Source organism: Drosophila busckii, chromosome 2R, assembly GCF_011750605.1.
Source record: "Drosophila busckii strain San Diego stock center, stock number 13000-0081.31 chromosome 2R, ASM1175060v1, whole genome shotgun sequence".
Lineage (NCBI taxonomy): Eukaryota > Metazoa > Arthropoda > Insecta > Diptera > Drosophilidae > Drosophila > Drosophila busckii.
In genome coordinates, this window is record NC_046605.1 from 2561219 (window position 1) to 2587775 (window position 26557).

General features: G+C 42.1%; 5 protein-coding genes across 6 annotated transcripts in view; 2 read left to right on the plus strand and 3 right to left on the minus strand.

Annotated features, from left to right (window-relative positions):
- The window catches only part of LOC108596217 (protein Shroom), a 57694-nt gene extending 54860 nt beyond the window's left edge, over positions 1–2834 (minus strand). The window contains exon 1 of the mRNA XM_017981744.1: positions 2718–2834. The gene's annotated coding sequence lies outside the window, so the exon portion shown is untranslated. The remainder of the gene's footprint in view (positions 1–2717) is intronic.
- A 5458-nt stretch (positions 2835–8292) lies between these two features.
- LOC108596474 (spatacsin) lies at positions 8293–14021 on the plus strand. Its single transcript, XM_017982235.1, has 5 exons — positions 8293–10867; positions 10924–12375; positions 12429–13474; positions 13527–13688; positions 13748–14021. The coding sequence occupies exons 1-5, from the start codon at positions 8429–8431 to the stop codon at positions 13956–13958; spliced, it is 5310 nt and encodes a 1769-aa protein (XP_017837724.1). The 5' UTR covers positions 8293–8428; the 3' UTR covers positions 13959–14021.
- A 103-nt stretch (positions 14022–14124) lies between these two features.
- Positions 14125–16643, plus strand: LOC108596476 (prohibitin-2). Of its 2 annotated transcripts, none has more exons than XM_017982237.1 (7): positions 14125–14210; positions 14323–14473; positions 14778–15124; positions 15189–15422; positions 15514–15591; positions 15652–15751; positions 16437–16643. In XM_017982237.1, the coding sequence occupies exons 2-7, from the start codon at positions 14341–14343 to the stop codon at positions 16550–16552; spliced, it is 1008 nt and encodes a 335-aa protein (XP_017837726.1). In that variant the 5' UTR covers positions 14125–14210; positions 14323–14340; the 3' UTR covers positions 16553–16643. The 2 variants fall into 2 exon arrangements, with proteins under 2 accessions (XP_017837726.1, XP_017837727.1); XM_017982238.2 differs by lacking the exon at positions 16437–16643 and adding an exon at positions 15957–16300.
- Positions 16644–16765: 122 nt separating this feature from the next.
- Positions 16766–26104, minus strand: LOC108596475 (kelch-like protein 17). The gene is made up of 6 exons (XM_017982236.1): positions 25891–26104; positions 20767–20915; positions 20392–20575; positions 19433–19529; positions 18045–19377; positions 16766–17986 (listed from the first exon to the last, which is right to left on the minus strand). Exons 2-6 carry the CDS (start codon positions 20790–20792, stop codon positions 17773–17775), a joined length of 1854 nt encoding a protein of 617 aa, XP_017837725.1. The 5' UTR covers positions 20793–20915; positions 25891–26104; the 3' UTR covers positions 16766–17772.
- On the minus strand, positions 21675–22493 carry LOC108596477 (S-phase kinase-associated protein 1). Its single transcript, XM_017982239.1, has one exon. The coding sequence runs from the start codon at positions 22392–22394 to the stop codon at positions 21906–21908; it is 489 nt and encodes a 162-aa protein (XP_017837728.1). The 5' UTR covers positions 22395–22493; the 3' UTR covers positions 21675–21905.
- Positions 26105–26557: the final 453 nt, after the last annotated feature.

Consider the following 26557-nt stretch of genomic DNA (forward strand, 5'->3'; position numbering starts at 1 on the left):
TAGTTATGACAGATAAGATTAAAAAATAAAGTAGAAACAATTTCGACTTAGCATTGGATGACGATAAGATAAAACTTCAGCCTGAGTACAATTACATTTCATTTCGAATTTGTGCTCATCACAAAAAAAGAAGAAGAAGAAAAAAAGAGTTGAGCTGAAAACTGGTTGAAGTTGATGGCAGCAAATCCGGCAAACGTAGCTCTGGCTCTGTATGCGTGCCAATAAACATGGCAAGGTCGCCATGCTGCTGTGGCATGCAACAATGTTTTATTTATTTATTTATTTTTTTTTAATTGAATCGATAAACTGTCTGCTCTGCAGCTTGTTTGGCTGCCTACTCCTCTGCTACTTATAATTCAATCAATCTTTCGAGTGCTCGCCATCTCACTCGCTCGCTCGCTCGTTCGCTCTCTTTCTGTCTATTTCTGTTTTTGTAGTGCGCGAGTGTATTGAACTCTAGTTTGTCGTCTTACACCCCCGCCAGGGTCATCAAGCGCCAAAGCAAACAAGTTTGTTTTGAAATTCTTTTGTAGCGTCTGCCATACATATATATATATCAACTATATATATAATTTTGCTATTGGCTGCTTCAAACTCTTGTTTGTAACTCTAGTTACATTTTTCTCAGCTTGGCAGTTAAATGTAAATATATTTTATTATCTTTTCTGATATTGCAATCAGTAACTGTATACGGCTTTGTACTTTGAAATGCCGTTAAGCTGCATGTAAATGTATTTACAACGAAAATTCGCCAAAGTATAACAAAACACAACAAAAGTTCAACGAGTTTCATGGTATGTGGAGCAATATGGAGATTTAAGCGCGTGTTCCGCCTTTAAACAAAGCTTAAGAAGTTGCCAAGTTTGCTTGCCAAGATAACAAACCAACAAAAAAATAATATATATATGCAAAGAGCTCCATAAGCACTGAAGATCTTTGAGATCATGACTTTAACAAATTTGCAAACTTCATTATAAGCAAAACTGAAGTTGCTAACTTAAGGGTAAAGAATTTTTAAACTGAATTTGAAAAATGTACAAACTTAAGTATAGATGCTAACTTCACTATAGAATTTGTCCAACTTTTGAATAATAAACATTAGTAAATTGCATTTTTCGCAACTTATATTTTATGAGATTAAAAATTTCCCTATTTTTTAGAGCCTCATAAGATCTTTGAGATCATGACTTTAACAAATTTGCAAACTTTTTTAGCAAAAGTGTCTTTTTTCCATTAGATCCTAACTTTTGTTAATAAACACTAATAAAATTAATTAATTATGAGATTAAAAATTTCCGTATTTTTCAGAGCCCCATAAGCGCTAAAGATCTTTGGGATCATGACTTTAACAAACTTGCAAACTTCATTATAACAAAAACTGAATATGCTAACTAAAGAAGGTAAAGAATTTGTAAACTGATCTTAAATATAAAAGATTATGACTGAAAAATGTGAAAACTTAAGCAAAACTGTTTTTTTTTTCCGTATAGATCCTAACTTTTGTTAATAAACACTAATAAATTGAATTTTTCGCAGCTCATATTTTATGAGATTAAAAATTTCCCTATTTTAAGGGTATATCCCAATTTGCAGCAAACAGATTTATGCTTGACATAGAAAATTTCTACTTCAAACTAGCAACAATAGAATGTTACTTGGAAAACCTTTTAGAAGTCGACGCTGAAGTTTTCCATGACACATGCGCCTAATATGCAAGTCTGATTAGTTCAGATGTTTGTGGCATGAAACTATCTTAAGCCTATCGCAGCACTTAGCATCCTCTCGTGCTTCGAGATTTGCTTTGGCTCTTAGCACTTTTTCGATATTAAGTTCTTTATGGACTCGTTATGTCATGCGAGCTGCTTTTGTTGACTTTTTGGCAGCAAACTGATTTTTTATTATCAGCTGCTACATGTTTGCGCTGACTTTTGTTGGCTCCAAAGAACTGACCCAAAGCAAATATATTTTCTTTGCTTAACCAAGTTGCTCTTTTGCTTTTACTATGCGTTTGTATTTGTGTTAGTGTGTGTGTGTGTTGGTTGCCGCGTGTCTGGCGCCAATTAAAATAATCCAAAACACGTACTACTCTAAAGCTAGTTTGCCTTTGTTATGGTGGGCTGTGTGCAAATTTGCTTTATATGGCTGGGCAGAGGTTTTTCTCTTAGCTGCAGCTTCTTCTTACTGTTACTGTTGTTGTTGTTGCTGTTACTGTTGTTGCTTTTGTTGTTGTTCGTTCGTTCGCTGGCAGACGCGACTGTTGAAGCGCGGAAAATGGCAAAATGCAGCAGCATCCACTAAAACTGGTCTTGATGCGGGACGGGACTCTAAGGAAAATGTTGGATTGCGAGCGTGGCAGCTAAAGCTGCAAACTAAACTTGTTAGCTAAAGCTGCAGGATGGCCAACAAGAGAGAGAGCGAGAGAGCGAGAAAAAAAGATTGCCACCCGCTAGCAGAACTTCTGCTTTTAGTTTTATAACTTAAGTTATGTTTTATTTGTTTAAGCACACTTATTGTTGTTGTTGTTGTCATAATGCCGCTCTTGTGGTTTTTTAGCTGTTGCTTCACACTCACACACACACATATACAGCTGCACTTTGCAGTCGCTGCGTCGTCAATTATTGAACTTTTCATTAAGACATTGGCGTACGGCAAATGTAAACAGCGACAACGACAATTAATATTTGTTAATTTTTTTGCTGTTTAATTATGGCACTCACACTTAAACACGCTCACACGCACGCAGCGAGAGAGAGAGAAGAGAGAGAACGCACGGCGCGCGGCCAATGAACGCGACGTCGACGTGAACACAACACACAAAAAATTAAATTATTATATTTTTCGTTAGTTTTGAAATTTTTCTTTGAAAACTGCACTGCACGTCACGAGAGCCAAAAGTAGACTGAGACCGCAACGGCGACTGTGACTGAGACAGCGACGAACGATCGATCAGGCAAAGCTCACACCGCGGCAGCGGCAGCGACACCTACACACACATACAAACACATGTGCGCGCGCTCTCTGTGCTGTTGTTGCGAAAATGCTTGGACTACAGCCACGTTAACGTAGCAGCAGCAGCAACAAAGAGAGAGAGCAAGAGAGCGACTGAGTCTTAAGACTGCTTTGCTTTGCTTTGCTTTACCTGAGCGGCTGCAGCGCTGGCGGCTCTGCCGCTGCCAAAAACCCCAGTGGAAATTTAGACGCAGCGCTCAATCTGCTGCACATATGCGTTATGCACACACATTCAAATGCACATGTGCATGTTTTAACATTTCAAAACGTTTGCTAATGGGGGTCAGTCTTATCATAGTCCAATGCAGCAAAGCAGAGCAGCAGCAGCAACAACAACAACGCAGCAAACAGGTATTTCTATATTTTGTTTCTGCTCTTCTTTCTTTCCAATATTGAAAGTCACTTATCTCAGCTGTCAGTGAGCGCGCTCTCTCAACACACACATACACACACGCACACTCTCACGCGCGCTCTCGCTCACCGCTTAATCAGGCAGACTGAGAACCTGTTGCGCGTGCTATGCGTCCAGTTTTATGGACAAGCATAAGAACAAGGCACGAGAAGCACGAGGAGAACCTGTTGCGGCAACAGCGCTGCCAGCGTCGACTGCGACTGCATTTAGTCGAAATAAAATACAAAATTCTGTGTGCGGCCAAGGCAAACAAAGAAAGTAAGACTAAAGGAAAACCAAACTTAAAACTGTTTAGCTTGCTGACTCAAGCCGAATAGCCGTATACACTGCCAATTGCCCAAGCGATGATTTACTGTTATTATGTGTGCGCATTTTGTTTTCATTTTTAAGCCGCTTGCAAATTCTTAAAAGTGCCAAACAATAGACGTAGCCGGCATACCCTTTGTATAGAGTATATGAAGCCGAGCTCAAAGCAAAGGAAAGGTTGATAAGCAAGGCCGTCAGCGCTGCCCGCGCTGCACTTCAAAGTTGATTTATGTATGTTCTTATTGTTGTTGTTGTTATGTTCTTGTTGCAACAGTTTGTTGCTGTTGTTGTTGCAGCACTTTTGATTTTCAGCGCAAGTCGCTGTCAATTAAGCAAAAAAAAATCTCAAGCCGACCACCAACGTGGCTTTGACCAAAAGCGACAACAACAGCAACGCCCCCATCCAAACTCCTTTAAGCAAATCCAATAAGGTCAAAACATATTTTCGGCCAAATTATGTGCGTTCAAATGCAAATTGGCAAACATTTATAAAAGAATGCTAAGGTGCTAATGAGCTCTGTTGAATTTCTAACATATATTTTATGCGCCGCTTGCCTAGGTTAATATTATGTTCTGTACTCGCAGCCATAACCAATAAGCGAGTCTGGCCTGATCTGCCGCGCTTAACGGTACAAAGCGAAAGGTGGCAACATGCAAATTGCCACAATAAAATACCCAAAACAAGAATCAACGGGTCTCTCAATTCGCCAGATTGTCTAACATATAATAATAGCTGTATGGCCAGCTGGGCAACTCTATATAGAAGTGAGGAATGTGAGAGTAAAAATATATAGAAGCTATGACTTGAGCATAAATTTGTAATTAAGTTACAATAATCAAAAATGTTTAGGCAATAAACATTTAAAATTTGCATTAAAATTCAGTGTATAAATTTAGTGTGAATTATAAATAAAATTATAAATAAATAAACATTTAAAGTTTAGGAAAAGCATAGGCTTCGCATCTGAATTATTTGGTAAATGAATAATTTAAAAATCTGTAAATTTAAGAACTGAAACGTTATGAGCGTTTTTAATATCAACATTTAAAATTTGCATTAAAATTCAGTGAATGAATTTAGTGTGAGTGATAAATAAATAAAAGTTTAAATTTTAAAAAAGAATTTAGCATCAATAATCTAAATAGATTCAAAAATCAAAAATGTTTAGGGAATAAAATTTGCATTAAAATTCAAAGAATGAATTTAGTGTGAATTAGACATAAATATAAATTTCAATTTTACAAAACGAATTTAGCATCAAGCTTCAATAATTAAAAATGTTTAGGGAAAAAAGGTTTGAACATTTAAAATTTGAATTAAAATGCAGTGAATTAATTTAGTGTGAATTATAAATAAATATAAATTTTAATTTTATATAAAGAATTTAGCATCATAATGCGTTATGGCTATGATTGAGCAAGAATGAATAAATTTAAAAAGCCGTAAATTCAAGAATTGAATTTCAATTGATTCATTCACTGCTATTTTTACAACAATTAACGAGCGTTCACTGTATTTTAGTAGTTAGTTACTACTGTCAATTTTCACAGTTCATTAACCGATTTTAAATGATACAACTTGGCTTGTTAGAGGCTACGACTATGGCTAGAGATTTACAACTGTAGCCTGCGGGGTTGTAAACTGATAGAGCCGCCGGCTATATAGCAGCTGCCCCGATAAGCCGAAGCTGACGGCCGGCTTGCGGTCAACAGCGGCAGCGGCTGCGGCAGCGCTACAATTAATCATCAACATAGTTTTTATTATTATTGTTTTATTTTTGGTGGGCGCATGGATTTGTAATTTGTGCAAAACAAGTTTGCAGGCAGGCCGAGCTTTGGTATGTGCCATGACTATCAATCAATTTTATTTTATTTTGTTTCTATTGTTTTGGTCAAAGCGGCCATAACCAAAAATTTTAAGTTACAACGGACTTTCCATTGGAAAAGCCCGCAGATAAGATCGAGATCGACCCGCGCCGCCCGCTGCTGAAGGTTAGAGCCAACTGCTTATGCATGCAAGTGCGAAACTTTTGAAACACTCCCAGTTAGCAGTTATAAATCTGAATGAGCCACACGTGGGAACTGTGCCTTAGCCCTTTTAGCAAAATTGCGCTCTTATTGTTGTTGTTGTTTATAATTCAGGGTTGCCTTGCCTGCATGTTGTGCTGCATTTTAATTTAGTTTACGCGCTGACGTCATCGCCGCCGCCGCTGCTCCATTTGTTGCACATTTGCATGCAGCGTGCGGTCAGCGGCTATTATGACACCACTCATACGCATTTCATGCTTTTTTTTATTTGTATCTTTTAGATAAAGATGCGCTGCATTTTGGTCTTTGATTGTTGTTGGTCCCCCCCAACAATCTTTTAATACACAACAACAAATGCAACAAAAGACGACACATGGGGACGACGACACAGTTCCGCGATGATGTAAACATTAAAAAAAAAAAATAAAGCAGCAACAGCAGCGGGCGACCTAAAACTATTCAACATTTCAAATAGCTGCACTGAGAGAAAGCATTAAGTATATATAAACCAATTTAAATTGTAAAAAAGTTGCTTAGAGTATAATAAATTGCTAACAAACTAGCATTAAATGTTTGCTTAAAAGCTTTAAAAATATACAGCAAAAAAAATTATGAAAAACATTGAAAATTTTATATGCCAGCATTTTTAAAAATATTCTTGCTTGTACAGATTTATGCATAAAAATAAGTTTATATTTTAAAGTATTTATTTTTAATTTAAACATGTTTTTAATGCTTAAAGTTTTAATGTTTAAAATTTTTGTATAAATCAAAATTTAGCTAATTTTGTTGCTACTCTCAGTTTAAAAATATAAGAGCCAACAAAATTTATTCAAAATTATATTTTCCAGCATTTTTAAAAATATTCCTGTATGTGCAGAATTATCACACAAAATATGTTGCCACTTTAAAATATTTATTTTTAATTCAAACTTATTTTTAATGCCTTAAGTTTAGCATTAAATGTTTTCTTAAAAGCTTTAAAAATACAAGAGCAAACATTTTATATTCTAGCATTTTTAAAAATATTTTTGAAGAATTATCTATCAAAAATATGTTTTTACTTTAAAATATTTATTTCTAATTCAAAAATATTTTGAATGCTTTAAGTCTTATTGCTTGCATTTCAATATTTTATATAAATCGAAATCTAACTAATTTTGTTGCTACTTTTTATTTAGTAGCACTAACTCCTTTAGTGTCTAACTCTAGTTTTTTTTTCAGGCAGTGTACGTATATAGATTTGGATATGAGGAGCATGTGAAACATGCGATTGGATTGCGGAGCCCGTCCGCTGCTCTTGGAGCTGCTGCTGGCGGCTTTTGTGACGCTTTTGGCTGCGGGCGCTCTTAGCCATATTGACAGACTGTCAGTCAGTAAGTCAGCTAGTCAGTCAGTCAGTCAGTCAGTGAGTGAGTGAGTGAGTGAATTCGTCTAATTGGATTTGCGCGCTTGTGCGTAACTATAAATCACCAACATACAAACATAGAGAAATAAATAGTTGGGAGCAGAGGACAACCGGTTTGGATTGCCAAGTCACCCGCTCATAAACAAAACTGCAGAGAGCGCTCGCTGGGATCCCAGGCAAGCTTTTCGACTATTTGTTAAGTGACCAAAACGGTAACAACAACAACAACCAATCCCAAGCCAAGTTTTTTTCTTTTACTTGAGCTTCTTTTGGCTTCAGCTCATAAACGATATAAAGAATAATTATGCTGCTGCATAAAACCAAAGGCAACAACAAACAAACAAAAAATATCAACTTACGCAAGCTGAAGCGCCCGGAGGGGCCCAAAGTTCAGACCTAGGCCCCTGGAGGTAGTAGAAGCGGCAGCTACATGTCAAGCTGCCATGTAAAACATTCGTGTGAAATTTATTAAACGACAGCCAGTTCATAAGTCTTGTTAGAAAGTGTCTCTCTAGACTCTAGACTAGCGACTTGCGACTTGTAATAAGTGACATTCTTGGAAATAAATGTTTGTAAGCTGATTTATGCTGGCCCACCAATGTTGTAAACGGATGTTGTAAGCCCCAACAACAATTGCAAATCTACATACGTTAAATAATCGCAGAGACTTAGCGCTAAATGTTTGTTCTAGCTAAAAAGAGGCAATTTAAAAGTTGTTTTTTTAACATGTGTGGTCTGTCGCAGCTTGTGTAGCTTTAGGTGTGGCCTGAACTTTTGACTTGCAACTTGTTTCCTGCAATTTATTAAATTTCACTAAGGACACTGCCGTATTTAATTACTAAAGTAAAGAAATACGCAAACAGGTAAGCTGATATGTTGGCACATGTTGTTGAATTTTTGAAAAAACAAGTTGCGCGCGCAAACGAGCATGTTTGAAATAGTTGGCAACGCGGCGCGCAAACAGCTGGCAATATTAACAGCAACAAGCGAGCATTGTCACAGCAGCTGTTAAGCTAACAGCTGGGCAGACAGTTAACACTTTAGCTGACAGCAGCTGTTAAGCTAACAGTTGCCAGCAGATGTTTCTTTGTTGTGAAAACTTTTGAATTAAAAACAAAACAAATATAAAGCGTTTTCGCTTTTAAAAGTGCAAGCAACAAAGCAAAAAGCTTTTTATTCAGTGCTGTGTTATTTTATTTACGCTTTAAAAGCAAGCAAAACTGTTGTCAGCATAATGATAAGGATATGACACACCCCTAAGCAAAATGCATACCAATCAGGCACGCAATAAGATATTCAAAAGCTGGTCTGGCATAAGCGAAGTGAGCATCATCAAAGAGGTGGCTACCAAGGGTGAGCACATAGACTTATGCTTGGAGTACTGGGCCGGCAAGAGAAAGTTGCCACTGAGCGAATATCAGCATTACTTTCACGATGTGGTGTGTGCGTATGTGCAAAGATTGCTATCGGAGCGACTGGTGTGCAAGGCGGAGAATGTGCTGCGCAATGTGGAACGCGATGTCATGTGCTGTTTCTATCAATATGCGTGCGAGTGTAATGATGCGGAGCTAAGCGAATTTGTGCTGGATCATTTGCGCAGCAAGGATGCGGCGCTGTATGAGCAGCAGCAGCCGGCGCTGGAGTACTACTGGTCGCTGCTGCAGCAGCTGCGCGAGTGTGAGGCGCTGCTAAAGCGGCATAAACAGGAGCTGCCCAGACTGCAGCTGGAGGCGTTGATGAAGCTGCCGGAGCAGCGACTGCAGCAGCTGCTGGTGGAGCTTTATTTTGAGCAGGGCAATGAGAGTTTGTTGCCGCAGCTGCAGAAGCAGCTAGTGTGGCAGCAGCTGGTGGCGTCGCAGCAGCTGCAGCAGCTAAGAAGTTGGTGTCGCTGCCAGCAGCAAGGAGCGGCGGAGCAGCCGCTGGAGCGTGCCTATGCTGAATGGAGCATAGAGCCGGCTATGTATGAGCATGCGCTGGATAACTTGGTGGAGCCTTGCGAGCCGCTGCGTTACTATTTTGCGCAGGCGGGTTACTTCTTTGCCGCGGAGGCGCAGCAGCCAAGTCAAGTGCTGCGTAGACTGTGCAGCACACAAAGTTTGGCTAGGCATGCGGCGCTAATTGAGCAGCTGCCGCTGGCGGCGCAGCTGTACCGGGAAGGCTACTACACGCTGCTGTTGCTGCCGTGTGTGCCCAGCGAGTCGCTGCAGCGGCTGCAAGGCGAACAGCAGCAGCCGCTGCTTACACTAATACTACAACTAAAGTGTAGCCAGCTGGCTAAGCGTGAAGATTTTGAGCAATCAAGTCGCGCTGTGCAAAGCTATTTGATGGCCACACATGCAGGCGCCGCTTCGTTGCAGGAGCAGCCGCTGCTTACGTTCTACGATTTGCTTACGCATGCGCCCAGCGTTTCATCGCTTGGGGATTATCTCAACAGCAGCAATCTGTGCCGTCTCAACTATTTGCATTCGTTAAGCGCGCGGCTGGAGCAGCAACCCAGTGCGTTGCCCACGCCGCAGCAGCTGTTTCAACGCTTCAAGCGCTTGCAGCTTAGCGCTGGCGAGTTGCAAAGCTTTTCGCAGCCACGTCTTAGTCAACGCTATGCGCGTCAGTTCCAGCTCAACTATACGCACTACCTGAAGCAGCTGCGCAGCGCTTATGCTGTTTACTATTTGCTGCAGGAGCAGCTGCAGCTTTATGGCCAAATTACGCGCACGCAGCTTTACCAAGCAGCTGAAACTGCCACGCAGCTGGCGCTGCAACATGCGCATGACTCTGCTTTGGTTACACATTGTGTGGCATGCTGCGAAATGTTGGACTTTGATACGCAAGCGCTGCGCAGCTATTTGCAGCTAAATAATCAGCTGGGCAGCGTTTCGGTCAGTTATCAGCAGCAGTTGCAGCTGTGGGATGCGTCGCTGTTGCAACAATTGCTAGCCAAGCCGCAGCAATTTCCGCTGGCTGCGTATCAAGCGCTGCAACGTTTGCTTGCAACGCAAAGCGCTGGCAATTATGCCACTGCCTGCTTGCAACATTTTGCTGCAGCGGACAACTGGTGGGCGCTGCTGCTGCTGTTTCAATATTTTGAGTTGCCGCTGAGTGCGCTCAAAGTGTTGCTGCCACATTTTAGCAGCACACAGTTGGGCATGCAGCTGCTGCGCGCTCTCAATCATCAAACGCAGCCGCAGCGCAACAAGCGCGCCAAGGCAACCAGCAACCAGAACAACAACAACAGCTCCAGTTCACAGGAGCAAATGACGTTGAGTTCACACAGCTCGCTGCTGGAGCTGCCGCTACAAAAGTCTGCCACATCTATATGCAACATGTTGAGTGTAGCTGCTACGCCGCAGGATTTATTCGCTAACATTATATGCAGCAGCAATCAGCTGCAGGAGCAGCGCATTGATAACTTCCAACACTATCTAGAGCTGCTGCAAGGCTCAACGCTGCACTGCAGCAGCGTGCAGCTGTTGCAACATTGTGTGCGCCAACAGCAACCGGTGCTGGCTGTGCTTGCTGCTTGTTTAAATCCAGCGCAGTCGCATTGGTGCTGGTTAAGCTGGTTGGCTTTAACTACTGGTCAGTGGGCTCAGCTGCTGCAGGCGCGTGAGCAGCCGCTGCTGGAGCTTGTGTGGCTGCTCATACGCGGCGCCGTCAGCACCAATCAGTTGTCCGCTCTGCTGCACAGTTTTTGCATATTCCAAGCAGTAAGTAGCGCTTAATCCTCACAAGCACCAGTTGCTTACAACTTTCGTCTTTGCAGCACTCAAAGTTTTTGCATCTCTGCCGCTTTCTGCAGTTGACAGCGCAGCAGCAGCAATTTGATGATGCTGCCATTTTGGAGCTGCGTCAGTTTCTATGCAGCTGGAGTCAGGATGCAGTGCAGCTGCCGTTATGCGCGCCAATGCCACGTCAGGCGCTAATGCAGCGCTGCTTGCGTTTGCTGCTGCTGCAGCTGCAAAGCAACTTTCCAGATATAAAACAACAGCAGCGCTATTTGGAAGCCATTTGCCGCTCCGATGTGGGCGATGTAACTGAACTGCTGGACTTTTGCCTGCTGCAGCGCATTTTTAGCGTAGCCGCTCCCTGGTTACGCCAGCTGTGCCTGGACTATGAGCAGCTGCTGCAGCCTACGGGCAACGAATATCGTCGCTTAATCAACGCGCTGTTGGCAGCTCAAGCTTTTGATGCTGCACTGCAGCTTTCAACGCTGCTGCAGCTGCCGCTGGCGGACATTGTCTACGCCAAATGGCTGGCGCAGCTGCAGTCCGACGAACTGCGTCCACAAGCGGCGTATGAAGCGGAGATTGCGCAACATGCGCTGCCGCCAGTGCTGCTGGTTAATTTTCTGCTGCAAGCTGCTGCCAGCGCGTCGCTGCTGCGTCGCTTTGAGCTGCTGCAGCGCGCGCTGGATGTGATCAAGCAGCATCATCTATTTCCAAATGAATGCTTTGATCGCGATCAAATAGAGTACGACATGGTTTGCTGCTATTTGCAGCTGGAGCAGCAGCCAGCGCTGCCAATTTATCATTCCGAGTACTTTGAGCAGATTATGCAGCAGGAACGCTGCGTGCTCTACAAAAGCTTTGCAGAGCTCAAGGAGCTGGCAGGCATAGACGATCTAAGCATAGCCAGCAAATGCAAACTTGATGCCAGCATGGAGCAGCGTCTAGTAGCGTTAATACATCAGCTGCTGGATGAGGGCGACATAGTGGAAGCTTTGCGTCTGCAAGAGCTGTTCGAGCAGCGTCCTACGGATTTGCGTTTTTTGGTGTACGCCATGGCGCTAGCTGAGGGTGTTACCAGCACCGAAAAGTTGTCCAGCAAGGAGCGTCAGCTGCTTACTGATATTGAGCCCAGCAGCTTTCCCAAGTTTAATAGACTCAGTCTCAATCAAAGTCCGTTGACGCGCTGTGGCAGCGATTTGAGCGGCAGCTGCTCCACCCTAGAGTTCGAGCTCATTCCCAGCAAGCAAAAGCAGCAAACGCTGGACACGCTGCTGGGCATTGGCTGCAAGCTTAAGCATGGCGTTGAGCTGGGTCGCCGCATTGTTTTGGCCTATCGCGCTGCCATGTATTTGGATAAGGAGTATTTGGATGTGCTGCGCACCAAGGACGTCAGCGTGCTGCTGCAGAGCGCTGCAGCAGAGGAATGTCTACAACGTCTGTTAGTAGTAAGCGATATACACATTTCCACACGCATGACACACAAGGAGGTAAGTTCACTCCATCAATCTCTTACGCCTCAAGCTCAAGCTGCTGCTTATAGATTGCCTCATCTTTGGCGCTGGAGCTCACCACCTGCATTGTGCGTCCGCGCTTCTACATATTCCATGCCAATCAGCAGCCACGCAGCGCACCCAGCAATGCTACACTTTGGGGTCATAATATAGACAAAGATTTTCATTTGTTCTTGGAGCTTACGCCGCAGGCCACGCTGCTGGGCAATTGTTTGCTGGACTACTGCGATGCCTTGAAGTCGTATCGCCGCTATCAGGATGGCAAACATTATGTGCCCAGCGTTGCTTTCGAGCAGCTCTGCAGCATTATTAGCCTATATGGTTTACCTCAAGGCAGCAGCACGCCCAGCTCGCCTGCCACGCCTCCTCAAGTGCTTTCACACAAAAAGCAAAACCAAATCTATGTGGAGCTGCTCATCAAGGCGCATCTTTGCTTTGTGCACGAGTGTTCCATGGAGGGCATTGCCAGCGTGCTAGAGCGCGCCAAGCAGCTCAACTCACAGCTTACCCAAGCCAAATCCTGGTCGTTGATAGTGCGTCTGCTTATGGGCATTGCGCGTTATCGTGAAATGTTTTATTGCTTCGACGCTTTGATAGAACATGAGCAATTTGAATCGCTGCTTGGACAGTTTGATGAGGAGCAAAAGTCTGGACTACGCCAGGCTATACTCAGCTATTTGCGTGAGTATTCGCCGCCACAGAGCAAGGAACTGCTGCGCCTCGCAGCGCATCATTTTCTCATGTACAAAGAGCTGGCAGAGCTGTGGAGCACAGAGGCGCAATCGCTGCTGGAGCAAGTGCGTCTAACTCATATCAACTTGGCTGCCACAAATCAACTTAATTGCAGCACTGAGCTGCAGTCGCTGCTGCAACAGTCGCTGGAAAACTTTACACATGCCACGGAAAATTTTCTGCTGGACAACAAACTGCTGCTGGCCCAGCAAAGCGTGTCGCGTGCCGAGCTCGTAGCCATGCAGTTGGATCTTTGCAGCAAGCACAACACGCCCACTTGCCTTAACGTCATAGGCGTGCAAAATCGTGAACAATTTCGCGAGCTGGTCAACACACACCTAAGGTGAGCAACATCTATTGCAAACTGTACTTATTCTAACTTTTATGCTTTACAGCGTGCCACAAAGTTTAATTTTGAGTCGTGCCCTGGGCTACGACATCAATTGGAGCGATGCGCTGCTAAGTCAATTTGTGCTGCAGCAAAAACGCAGTTATTTGCAACAGTACCGTTATCATCAGCGCATCAACGATAATGTCATAGAACAAATTGTCAAAGGGTAAATTTGAAAATTCACTCACCGCTTGCTCATTTGCTGACTGCTCCTTCTTTTTACAGTTACTTGTTGCATTTGCAGCAACATGCACCCTCCGTCAGACAGGAAGAATCTCTCGCTGAGCTGCTGCAGCTCACCAAATCCGTTACTTTAAAATACAAGCTGGCGTCCATTTTGGGTCTCAAATCCATCGTTGTGGCGCTGCTCAATGGACACACTGTTCACTATTTGCGCGACACGAATTTCGGACGCAACGAGTTAACCAACATGTGACATTTGTTTTCTATTCATCATTGTACACTGTCTAATTATGCCAAAAATACGTTATTAAAATACAAACTTATCACAGCAAAATGCGCGCACAAACTTTTTCGTTGGCGTTGCCAGCACGTTTTTCGATTATCAACGCTGTGTTTTTGGATGATAGTTGTTAATTTCTCGCTCGCTTATTGGCATGGATGATACTTGCTACTTCTGGCATACACTGTATTTACCAAAGCTCGTTACATTACGCTGGATTTTTGGGTGCGTTGAAAATTACATCAAGTTATTTAATTATATATTTTACATACAGTGCTTAGTTAAATTATTAACTGTTTGTTTAATTGCGTGTATATCTATTTACTTGTATTGACAGCATTAACACATACATAATATGGCACAAAGCAAACTGAATGATCTTGCGGGCAAGCTGGGCAAAGGTGGTCCACCTGGATTGGGCTTGGGATTAAAGGTGCTGGCGGCTGTTGGCGCTGCTGCCTATGGTGTCAGTCAATCCATGTATACGGGTATGTATAAAATGTAGCAATCGTGCAACAAAAAGCGAAAACATTTGCGGCATGCACACATAACCTCAATAGCGGCAAACGCTACGGTTGAGTTGTATTGGTGTGTGGGAGCATGTTGACATGCAGGGATTTCATAATCAATGTAGTCAATTGCACTATGCCAAGGCACATGTCTCATGCTAAAGTAAACTGTGGCAAAGTTTAATTAACACCACTGTTCACTGCCGCAATGGAAATTTTGCTTATTGCCGATTGCATAACAAACTCCCAAAATGTACTCATGCCTATGTTTTCTTCTCCACAGTGGAAGGTGGTCATCGTGCTATCATCTTCAGCCGTCTTGGTGGCATACAGAATGATATTTACGCTGAGGGTTTGCATGTTCGCATTCCCTGGATTCAATATCCTATTATCTATGACATTCGCTCGCGTCCTCGCAAAATCTCTTCACCCACGGGATCCAAGGACTTGCAGATGATTAATATCTCGCTGCGTGTGCTATCACGTCCGGATTCGCTCAATCTGCCTTTCCTGCACAAGCAGCTGGGCGTGGACTACGATGAGAAGGTGCTGCCCTCCATCTGCAATGAAGTGCTGAAGAGCGTCATTGCCAAGTTTAATGCTTCCCAGTTGATTACACAGCGTCAACAGGTTGGTCACAGCTTACACATTATTAATTATGCATTAACATGAACTATTGTTTATACATTGTTAGGTTTCATTGCTGATACGCAAGGAGCTGGTGGAGCGTGCGCGTGACTTTAACATTATTTTGGACGATGTGTCGTTGACTGAGCTGAGTTTCGGCAAGGAGTATACAGCAGCTATTGAGGCCAAGCAGGTTGCACAGCAGGAGGCGCAGCGCGCCGTGTTCTTTGTTGAGCGCGCCAAGCAGGAGAAACAACAAAAGATTGTGCAGGCTGAGGGAGAAGCCGAGGCAGCAAAAATGATATCCTTTTTACAAACATTTTCACACATTTTATATTATTTATTTTACAAATTTACGCGCACTTGGTTTGCACCTTAACTGTTATGTTTACTTAGGTCTGGCCGTGAAGCAGAATCCAGCTTATTTGAAATTGCGCAAGCTGCGCGCTGCCCAAAGCATTGCAAGAACGGTAAGTATCTATAAAGATATATAAACAACCTTGAGCTAATTTAAATTTTCTGGAATATAGATTGCCAGCTCACAGAACAAGGTTTATCTGTCGGCCGACAGCTTGATGTTGAACATTCAGGACTCCAGCTTCGATGACATGACTGAGAAGGTTTACAAAAGTAAATAGCTCGTTTCGTCGTTGAGTTTTTTACCTTTAAGTTGAGCAAACAAAAGAAACTTATTGTTTATTGTTTTGGTTCTTAAAACAATTGGCCAAAACGTTTAGTTCTTAGACTCTTGTGTAACATTGCGTAACATTTTCTAAAGCAATTCTTCAAATACTTTCTTCTCTCTCTTTTGCCTTTTCACACTCGCTATGCGCAGTGCCCGATGATTTGGATTAAGTAAACAGTTGTTTGAATTTACATTTAAAAGCGCTACTAGGCTATGTTTAGTAACTTTAAGCTAGTGCCTAAGTACTGAACCATGCCTACTCGTAAGCAAGTGTGTCGTTAGCATTTTTCACAAACTGTTTGTGCCGCTGGCCATTCGGAAGTAGCTTCATCTCATATCATTTCCGAATCGCGAGCGCGCCGCATGTGGCAAGTGGCAACGATGCACGCGAGCGTTGGCCTGCATTTAGCCCCCTGTTTCATAATCAAATTCATTCACAAATAAAAACCTTAAATTGTTAATAAATGCGCATTGATAAACAAAAAACATTGAAACACTTGTAACAATTCTACACCAAGTTAAATAATTTTAGCCTACAACAACAGCGCGTGAAAAATGTTTCCTGACCACATATCCAAATCCTCTACGTCTAATCCTTAAATTCCTTTAAACAACTCAACGTATTTACAGTTGGCACAGCATTGCCCAAGAACTGGGTCAATGCCAAGAAAATGATGGCCAGCGGCAGCGGCATGGATCCAAACGTCGGCAATGTGGCACACAGCACCGCGGAGCGCATCATGTAAAGGACACGCCAGGAGCACACACACACCCAAAGCCATAACCCAGTACAAAGCAATTGACAGCAAGAAATCAAAATGAGAAATCTTCAAATACGAAACATTTACTTATATAATAATAATAATTGCATGTATAAAATACATAAGAATAGTACATAAGTTTGGGTGTATAAGTATATATAATTTATGCTTTATGCATATATCCTTTTGCAATATGTATAGACGATTTAATGTAAATTGTAGGCAGAATTAGGTTCCTTTAGTGTTTACTTGGTAGCTCAACGTCTTCATCATAGGCTGGCAATTGCCGTTTGTATGCAAAATGTAGAAATTTGTAAGAGATCTTGACTAGATACTTATGTGTCTGTGTGTATGTGTGTGTGTGTAACGTTGGTAGCTGTGAGTGCTTGGATTCAATTTCGAATCATTTAAAATTCACTTTAAAATATTTCTAGACTTTCAACTCGCTTGAGTTTGAATATATACAAATGAGTTAAATAATGATTCAATTAATGCAAATGCTTAACACTTAATTCGTTAACTGAATTTGTACACATTTGTATTTTAATTCACTTTTGATCTGTTGCGCTTTTATAAAAATTTAATTTAATCAAGTGCACTTCATTATACGATTCATTCATTTGAATCCATGCACTCACAGCTACTCTGAGTGTGTTTGTTTGTTTGCTTGAGCAATGAGTTGCCGCCTGCTTAATTCAATCAACATTTCGTAATATGTATCCATATATATATATAATATAGTTAGTATATAACTACTAACTGTAATAACCAACTGGAACAATCTATCAAATTCCTGACATAGGCGCGTGGGGTTAGCTTTGTATATAAATTGTGTGTTTAGTAGTATTTTAGGGCTGACGCTTGGCGCACATAGACCAGGATCAGGCAGTCGCTGGCGCCTTCGTATCGCTGCCGCTGCCGGCGCTGCTGCTGCTGTTGCTAGCATTGCTATTGGAGCGTCGACTTTCAGCCAGCAGCGGCGTCTCGCGTCGATGGCGACGCAGCGTGGAGCTGGCCGAGGGCGCCGAGCTGCTGAGCGCTATGTTGGCAGTGAAGGCAGCGGCCTCGGCGCGACTGGGCACGGTCAGTGTCCCATTGTTGTTGCTGTTGCTGCTGCTGTTATTGTTGGCAGAGCTGCTGCTGCTGCTGCTAGCGGCGCTCGCTGTAGCAGCGGCGAAAGATTCGCTGATGCTGCTGAGTGGAGGTCATAAGTTCGTCGTCTGCACCAGTCCACGCTCCAGATGGAAACATTCCAGCACAGCAGCGCCCACAGAGCTGCGACGCGCTACCATAGCATTGACCACGCTCCATTTGTTCAGGCGCGGATCATAGCGTTCCACAGAGTTGAGCGACGAGCTGCCATCGTTGCCGCCCAGCGCATAGAGCACGCCCTCCACATCCACAACCTCATGCGTGGAGCTGCAATGATAATTGAATTAAGCTAAATATATATATATATATATATGGTTGTGGTTACCGCCTGGAGTGCATGGCTGCAATGGGCTCCCAGCAGTTGCGTCGCAGATTGAAGCGTTCGCCGCTGGACATGCACATGGTGCCATCATTGCCGCCTATGCAGTATAGATGTCCATCTGTGGAGGCAACACCACAGCTGCTGCGTCTGGCAGTCATGCTGGGCACAGGCTGCCAGCGTCCGACGCGTGGATCAAAGCGTTCCACGCTGGACTGATAGTTGGTGGAATCAAAACCACCCAAGCTATAAATTTGATTCTCCAGCACAGCTAGACGGCAATAGCGTCGACGCGTGCTCATGGCAGGGCAAGAGCTCCAAATGCCTGTTAAGGGATCGTAGCGCTCCATGCTGCTTAGACAGGAGGCGCCATCGTAGCCACCACAAACAAAGATTAGACCATCATACGCGCAAATGCCCAAACAGCTGCGCTTGGTGCCCATGGGCGTGATGTTGCTCCATTTGTTAGTCAAGGGATTATAGCTCTCAGCTGTGGCCAGATCGCTGACGCCATCATAGCCACCCACTACATACAGCTGCTTGTGTAAAGCGGTTACACCAGAGCGTGAGCGACGCCAGAGCATGGGCGCCACTGGTGACCAGCTGTTGCAACGTGGATTGTACACCTCGCACTCGTTGTGTATGGCAAAGAGACTGCCACCGCCCACGGCAAAGATGTAGGGCTTCATGCCCTCGGGACGCCGCTCCTGTGTGCGCTGACTGCCCATAAGACTGCGCTGCTCCGGCAGCAAATGATACTTCATGGCCTCCAGCAGCAGCTCCTTGCACTCGCTGTCGTCGCGCATAAGCGTTTCCGCCTCAACGCAGCTCATTAGAAAATCGCGATTAACCAGCGGCAAGCGCACATGTGACATCAGCTCCGCTGTATGCTGGCGGCGCACGGCAAGATCATGCTTAACCCAGCTTATAACGCCCGAGAACACGCGCTCCTCGGAGCTTATGTTAAGCTGTGTATTGGAAATCAGCTCCTTAACCTCCTCGAACGGCAGCAGCAGAAACTCCTCGGTGCCTACAACTTGCTGGAAATTCTGCAGCGCATATTTGTGGCTACGCGTATGCAGCTCCTTGCAGGAATGCGCATCCGCAAAGCTGCGTATGCCCAGGCAGTTGGTGGGATGCAGCTGACGCAGCAAGAACTTGCAGCAGGCATCACGCACCGAATGCATTTGCAGCAGTCCCGACGCAGGCAGCAGCACCTGCACATTCTGCTCCGTTATAGTAATCTCACCCGTATAGGTGTAGTCAATGAGCTGGCGCAGCGCAGCGCTGTCCACATCATGCAGACGCACCAAACCCTGCGTGCGCTCCAGCATGTCATCTGGCAAAACAGTGCATTAGACTTTAAGCCTTGGGGGGCTGGCTGCAGTACTTACCGTTGAACATGGCATAGAAATAGGGCGAAACGGATGCCAGCACCACGCGATGCGCATTAATGGTGTCGCCACCGACCTCCAGGCGCACATCGCAGAGCTGTAAGAGCGGATGGGAGCATATATAAAGCGATTAAACATGGACATGTCCTGGCAGCTATAAGTACTGCGCACAGTGTTGCCCCATAATTAAAAACTATTCAATTCGTTTGATAAACTTGTTTAAGTTATCGATTACTTTTTTACTTAATTGCACACCACTGTGCCTGCATCCTGCTAACTGCAGCAGCTCAACTTGACAGCCCAGACGTGACTGCCAAGCCTCAATGCCACTCAATAAATTACTTCAGCACTTGCCAAGTCAGTGCACCCCCAACTTGATATTTATATATACAACGTGTATATTCAACTTTATACTATGTAATTATTAAAGCGTACGTCATGCTTTATTTTTGGGCTTTACTTTTTTCAAACACTAAGCGCCATTTAGGCAGCACTTGGGTGAGCTGCCCTCTGGGCGGGCAATTAATTTGGCATAAGCAAATTATGCATACGCCATGTGCGCCCGCACCGCAGTCTTTCTCTCAATCACGCAAACGCCTAAATTACGCCTAAACTATAACCATGTATGCTTAATTATGCGTTGGCAACACTTAATTGGTTTGAATGTCACAAACACAAAAAACGCCATGAATGAATAAATAAATTAATATAATTTTTAACAAGCCATGGGTTAAAAGTATAAAGACAATTGCTATTTAATATGCTAATTAGAGCGGCAAGAAAGCAAAGCAGCAAAATTTAAATCAAAATGATAAGCAATAATATACAAAATTCATTTGTTGCATAGCATACAAACAAGTAATAAGTAAAAATTACTACTTTTAAATGCTTAAATTTTAAATGCAGCTGCTCAATGATTCAATCTCTTAAAATGCAGCTTGTCAAAGATTCTCTCTTACCTGCGCATTCGTACGCATTTGATTAATGGCAGCGAATGAGGCAATGCAATGTCCCGGATTCTGGTGATGCGCTTGGGGCAGCACCTCCTCATTGGGACCCGGTGGGCTTAGATCGCTGGGTGTTTGTGTGGAATTATTGCTAGTGGTGGTAACATCCTCATTGTTGCCACTTGCCTCGGCGGAGCTGCAAATAAAGTTGAAATACGTATACGTGTTATCAAGAGTCAGACAGACAGGCAAATTGAGCGTTTGCTGTAAATCAAATTTGTCTGCGTGACGATGATGAAGGTCGCTTTTGTGGCGGCGGTGGCGGCAGCTTGACGCTGTTGGGGGTTGTGCTGAACTGAGGGTTGTTTGCTCAGCTTGTTTACTCACTGATTTGATTTCACAGGCAGAAACATTGCTAGGGCTTGGATGCTTTTAAACGTTTAGCACATATCCAGCTATGGGTGTTGAAAAAATTCCTCGTTATATTTGGTCCAGGGTTCAGTCTTTTCTTTGGCAGTGGTTTGTTGTAGTTGCAACTGTAATTAAGAGAGTAAGAAGCGTTAAAAATCAATAACTTGTAATTGTTAACTTAACACACATCAACCCCCAAAAACTCGAGCGCTTGCTCAGCTCAGACACAACTAGGTCACATACATATTTTTTGGGCTGACATGAGATCATACTTAGCTTCCCGCAAGCGCTTGTCAAAAGCCAAGACATAGCCCAACCAAAATAAAGTAGGTTAAGTGCCGTCTATCCTTGCTGCGGAAAGGCAGCTATAAAATCTATTGTTGTGCTTGGCTCATTGTTGTTCCAAAAAGTTTTGTTTGCGCTGCACCCAGGCGTATTCAGATTAGACTTTGCCACAGGATGCGGGCGGGCGAGCGCAGTGGCAACAATGACGAATGCCTGCTCGCATGCAATTTGCACATTTGCCTGCCACACACAGCGCATTAACTTAAAACTCAAGCCATTAACAATAAAAAAAACAAACTATTGTCCAGCCGACATCCTTCACATGAAAGCGCTCTAGTTAGAGCTATCGACCAGTTAGGACAACTTTTTTTGAACTTTATACTTTGACAATACAAAGGAAATTTGGTCAAGCTTGCATTGTAGGCATTATTTGGGGCTTTACTTATTGTTAGCATAGATTATATACTAGTAATATAATAAGTCTTCTAAGTTTAGTTTACCAACTTACCAGTTGCCCAAATTGCAGCTCAAACTTTCATAACTTTCAAAGCTTAAAGTGTTCTAACAAGACTTAACTATTTATATTAATTAGACACCGATTGATTAATCTTTATTGAGTATGCTTATACAATTAAATTACATTTGGTTTTCAAGATAAAATTGTTGTTGATTATGCAAAAGTGTAATTTAACATAGACATAGATAAAACTGCAGCATTTTGCTGCTTGCAAGAGTAAAATTTGTCAATAGGCTTAGTCTCCATTATGTTGCAAGCCCAGTCCAATTGTTTAAACCATTGATAATATATGTGTATTAAAGTTTGTTATAGTTTACTTCTCCTCACACCACTCGTTCTCCTTGCGCACCTGTTCCTCCTCGGCGGGAGTGAAATCCTTTTTAATGTTGAACGTCTTGCGTATATCCTCGGGAGTTTTGCCCTTAATCATATTGGCCACGGTCTTGCATGTTAGCTCCAGCAGGCCCTTGATATCCAGATAATTGGCCGCCAAGATGAGCTCAAAGAGTGTGCCCTGATCAACTTTTAGAAAGTCGGCATCCCATGTGCTTATATCGTCTGTACGTTTCTCCTTAGTCTCATCCTCCTCGGTGGGCTCTGGATCGTCTTTGTGATAATTGGCCCAGATTAGCACCTTGCGCAAAATTGTCGAATTCACATTCGGCAATGGCACAATGGCGCTCTCGTCCTCATCCATGCCGCAGTCTTCCAACATGGTGCGTATGGTGACTGAGCATTTGGCAATTTGGATGTCAGTATCGAAGATCTGCTCATCCGATGATTGCAACTTGATGTTGGGCATTTTGTATCTGCGATACACGAATTATAAAAATTTATATTTGAGCACGTGTTGTCTCCACAACATTTAGATCAACTTAGATGTCAATTTGGAAAAAATTCAACTTAACATTAGAACAAAATTTACACACACACACACACAGTAAAAAACAAAAGTACAAATAAATCAAGTATTTTAAGCTTGATTTAAGCCTGGGGTTTATAAGTAATCATCCAGGATAAATAATTTTCTTGAAATACTCGTCGAGTAGGTAATAAGGATAAGGTAAGAATAACTCGATAAGTACTTCTATAATATTAAATATCTATTATCTTATTCTAGTAAGCATAAATTTAAATTTTAATAGTTTAAAACTATATATACAAAGTAAAAATAACATGTACAACATTTTTTTAATGCACTTCGGATTGGCTTTAAGTATATTCGTTAAGTATTTCATACTTCGTTTAATAAAATCTGAGATTATCCATATACTGACTAAATGTTTATCTAACAATTGTTCATAAAAGATTCCTCAAACTTTCATAACTTTGTTAATTAAGCTGCCACTAATTGTTTTAAAGTCTGCTGCATATTTCAATAAGAAACGCTGCAACCCTTTACTATTTTTAATTTTTAATTATTTACTGTCTTTGACTTTTGCCGCTTCACTCTCTCGTCGCTTGGCCGCCCTCTGCATATAGTTATAAAAATATGTTTTTATTGTTGTTTAAACATTGAGCTTCTCACTTGTTTGTTTATTGAAAGGTAAGCGCTGCGTTCGCTGCGTCGCATAAATAAATAAAATTGAAGAGCTTTGCTTATTTTAATATAACACATACTCGCATTACTTTTGCATATAGTATACGCATACTTATGTGAGTGAGTGTGAGTGTGTGCTTGGGCCATAACACGCTTGGAAAGTTCTGGGGTCAACAAAACGTGGGCAGACAAACGTTACGCTTTTTTAACTTTTTTTTATTTGGCTTTGAGTGTTAACTGAACGTCACGAAGTTTAGCGCTGCATTAACAAAGCGACAGCCAGAAAAAACAATAATAAATGCAATAACAATAATATACAGCAAATTTCACTTTGCCGCGTAGTCAAACAAACATTACAAATTAACGACAATTTCTGTTTCAGTTTGTGTTTGTTTTTTATGTTAATTTGTTGTTGTTTTTGTAACAAAGAGTGCCTAAGTGCCATGCTTGAGGGCGCAATTATGCTGTCAGGGCAATGCCCGTTTATAACAAAAAGAAGCCCCATTGGTTGCCTTATTACTGCCACACAAAGCAGTTGCAGTTGCAACTGTTGCAAAACGGACTTGACACAGAATCTTTGGGCGTGGGATTGTCACAGTTACCACCAAATCGCATGCCCAAGCGCTTCAGTCTGCAGTGCTTTGTTTATTATTTGTATTTTGTCAATTTCTAAATACACACGCGTCTCATACACCGCACCACTTGGCGTATGCGTGATGTGCGTGTACTTGTAATTAAAGTAGCACGCCCAGGGTCATACACTGTTTACCGTTATGCGCTGCGGCTGCCTGCTTGCCTCATTGTCTGTCTCTGTCGCTCAATGACTAAGCCAGCAAACCCAAAGTACGGTTTAACAGCTTAGCGGTTAATTTAGCAAAACAGCAAAAGAAAATAAAAACTTACACTTGACCAAAAAATCAAAATAATTAAGCTTAAAATAAATATGAAAATGATGTAACAATTTGCAAGTAAATAAAAATTAAAACACATTAATATAAGCATTATTATACTTAATTTATTAACTTAATAATAAAGTTAGTTAAGTGCAGCTTTAAAATAAATATAAGAAAAACAATAATATACGAAATTTGAACTCTTAACTTACTTAAATATTAACAATGCATAACTTCTGCTTCGAATTTCGCGCAGTGTGCTCGTTTAGCAAGAACTCTTAATTAATTTGTACATGTGTACTTTTCATATTTAGAACGAGAGCCCTACTACAAGCCCGTTAGGCTCAGGCTACACAAATAACGCAACCACAGGTGGCAACAACGGAAGTGACCTTCAAATGTGGCAAGCACCTTTTTGGGTGACCAACATTATCTAATAAACATAGCTGCTATATATATAAAAATGTTCAGAATATTTTTGTCATAAGCTAAAAGCAAATTTATTGATTTTTAGCGAAATTTAGAAACTTCTTTACCAATTTGTTTTTATTTTCAAGTTGTTATTTTTACCCAACTGAAATTTAACTGCCAGTAACTTTTTGCGGCTTTTCAACTGTAGCTATTTTCTATATAAACATATTTATGCACATGTGTGTGTGTGTATGCGGCTGTGAAATTCAAATTAACAAGCAAATGAGGTAGAAATAAATGCGGCACACGTTGTGTATGCTTAACGTATGGAGAGAACCAAGAGCACCAGGCCACACACCATTCAGTAATATTTTAGTCTGGCGACAATAACAACAACAAATAGCAAAAAGAGCCACCAAATTGTGCAAACATTGAACCGGTTGGTAGTTGGGTATATAATAAACCTTTTTTCTCTTGCCTTTTATGTATATTTTTTGACACATTTACTGGAGTTTTATTTTGTTGCTAAGCATTGAGCGTCTTTAGTATTTGTAATTGATTCTTGCACGCTTCACTGAATCATTGTTAATTGCAGTAGAGAAAAAAACTATGCAATTTACTTAAATCATCAAGGTTAGCTAGCTAATGTCTATGCAATTTTGCTGGGCCCGGAAGTTGGCAGCCAACTCAGCTACAGTTACGGCTAAAATTAATGACTAAGACGTGCTTGACTAGCTATAAAGTTGCATTGATTTAGCTACTTAAGTTAATGTTTTATATTAAAGCATATGCTTAATTTATAAACCCAATTCGCAGCCAAGTTAAAATCAAGTATACGTTATTATGAAAAATAATTTCTTATAACATTTTTGCTTGCATTAATATTTTGATGTATATTATTTATGCTTTTGCTTAGTATTGTAATCAAATTGCTGCTCAACTTTCATAACACAAAAATTGTTTAGCGCATTCTTCATAAAAAAGACGCCCCCAACCATTTACAGATTCAAGTGCCAATGCGTGCTAGGCAAAGAGTCGCTTAAGAACCAACAAATATGGCTAAGCACTGATGTATGTGGGTACTACAATTGCCCATTGTGGGGCAAGTAAACAAATTAAGACGCCTACAGTGTATGAACTGAGTTGGCATTGCGTATACGCTGCGTATGCCGCAGTTTATCATGAAAGTGAGTTGAACTTAGCGCTGTTATCGCTTTAGCTGCACTGCCGGCACTTGGCGAGTTCGTCAACCTGTAATAAGTCGCGCGGGAAAAGCAAAAAACAGCCGTTTACTGTTTTTGTCGCCACTGCGCATGACTTGGAGCAAGCGCTAGGATGAAGGGCTCAATGCAGCGGCATGCGCTACGCACCACAAAACTCCAACCCCCGTAAACTAAAATTTTTCATTTTACTTATTTTTTTTTTGGCTTCAACACCTTAACTTACTGCCGCACCTTTTTTTTTGATAAGCTTCCAAACGCTGCACTTGTATTTTCAATTTTAACTTGCACTTGCTAAAAGTTAGCTTTAAATTTTGGCAGACTACTTGCAGCCCTTTGTGTGTTTAAACGTATTTGAACTGTCTTTAAGCCAATTTTCTTGGGTGGGCGTCGCGTGCTCCAATTACGACTTGTGACTTTCCGTCGACAACAACTCAACGGCACGAAAGCTTACGCGCAACTGAGCGGCAACGGCCCAGCAACTGCCTCAGCTCACTTGCTCAGGTTCTCTTGCTCGAAATGCGCTGCCAATACAATTTAATAAATACATGTTTTTATTTAGTTAAACAAAGCTGCGCTGCGTGCACATTTGCAAGTTTATTTTTATGTTGTTTATCGAATTTTATTTATTTCTAGCTATATTTTCAAAATGTTTTGAGCTCAGACTGTGCGCGCTTGCTCTTAACAGTGTCAGCTGTCAGAAAAGCTTAAGCTGCTCAAATTGGCACTGTTAAAAGCTTGATGCAAGCAGCCGTTATATATTTGAATTTAAAGCCTAACTGTTTGCAATTTCTTAATTTTGTAAATTATTTTGAGCGAGCAAACTAGCGAGGTCAAAGCATCATGCAGCTGATTTGGCAATTTCAACGTTGTCAGCCCAACATTAAAATCTATTTTATTT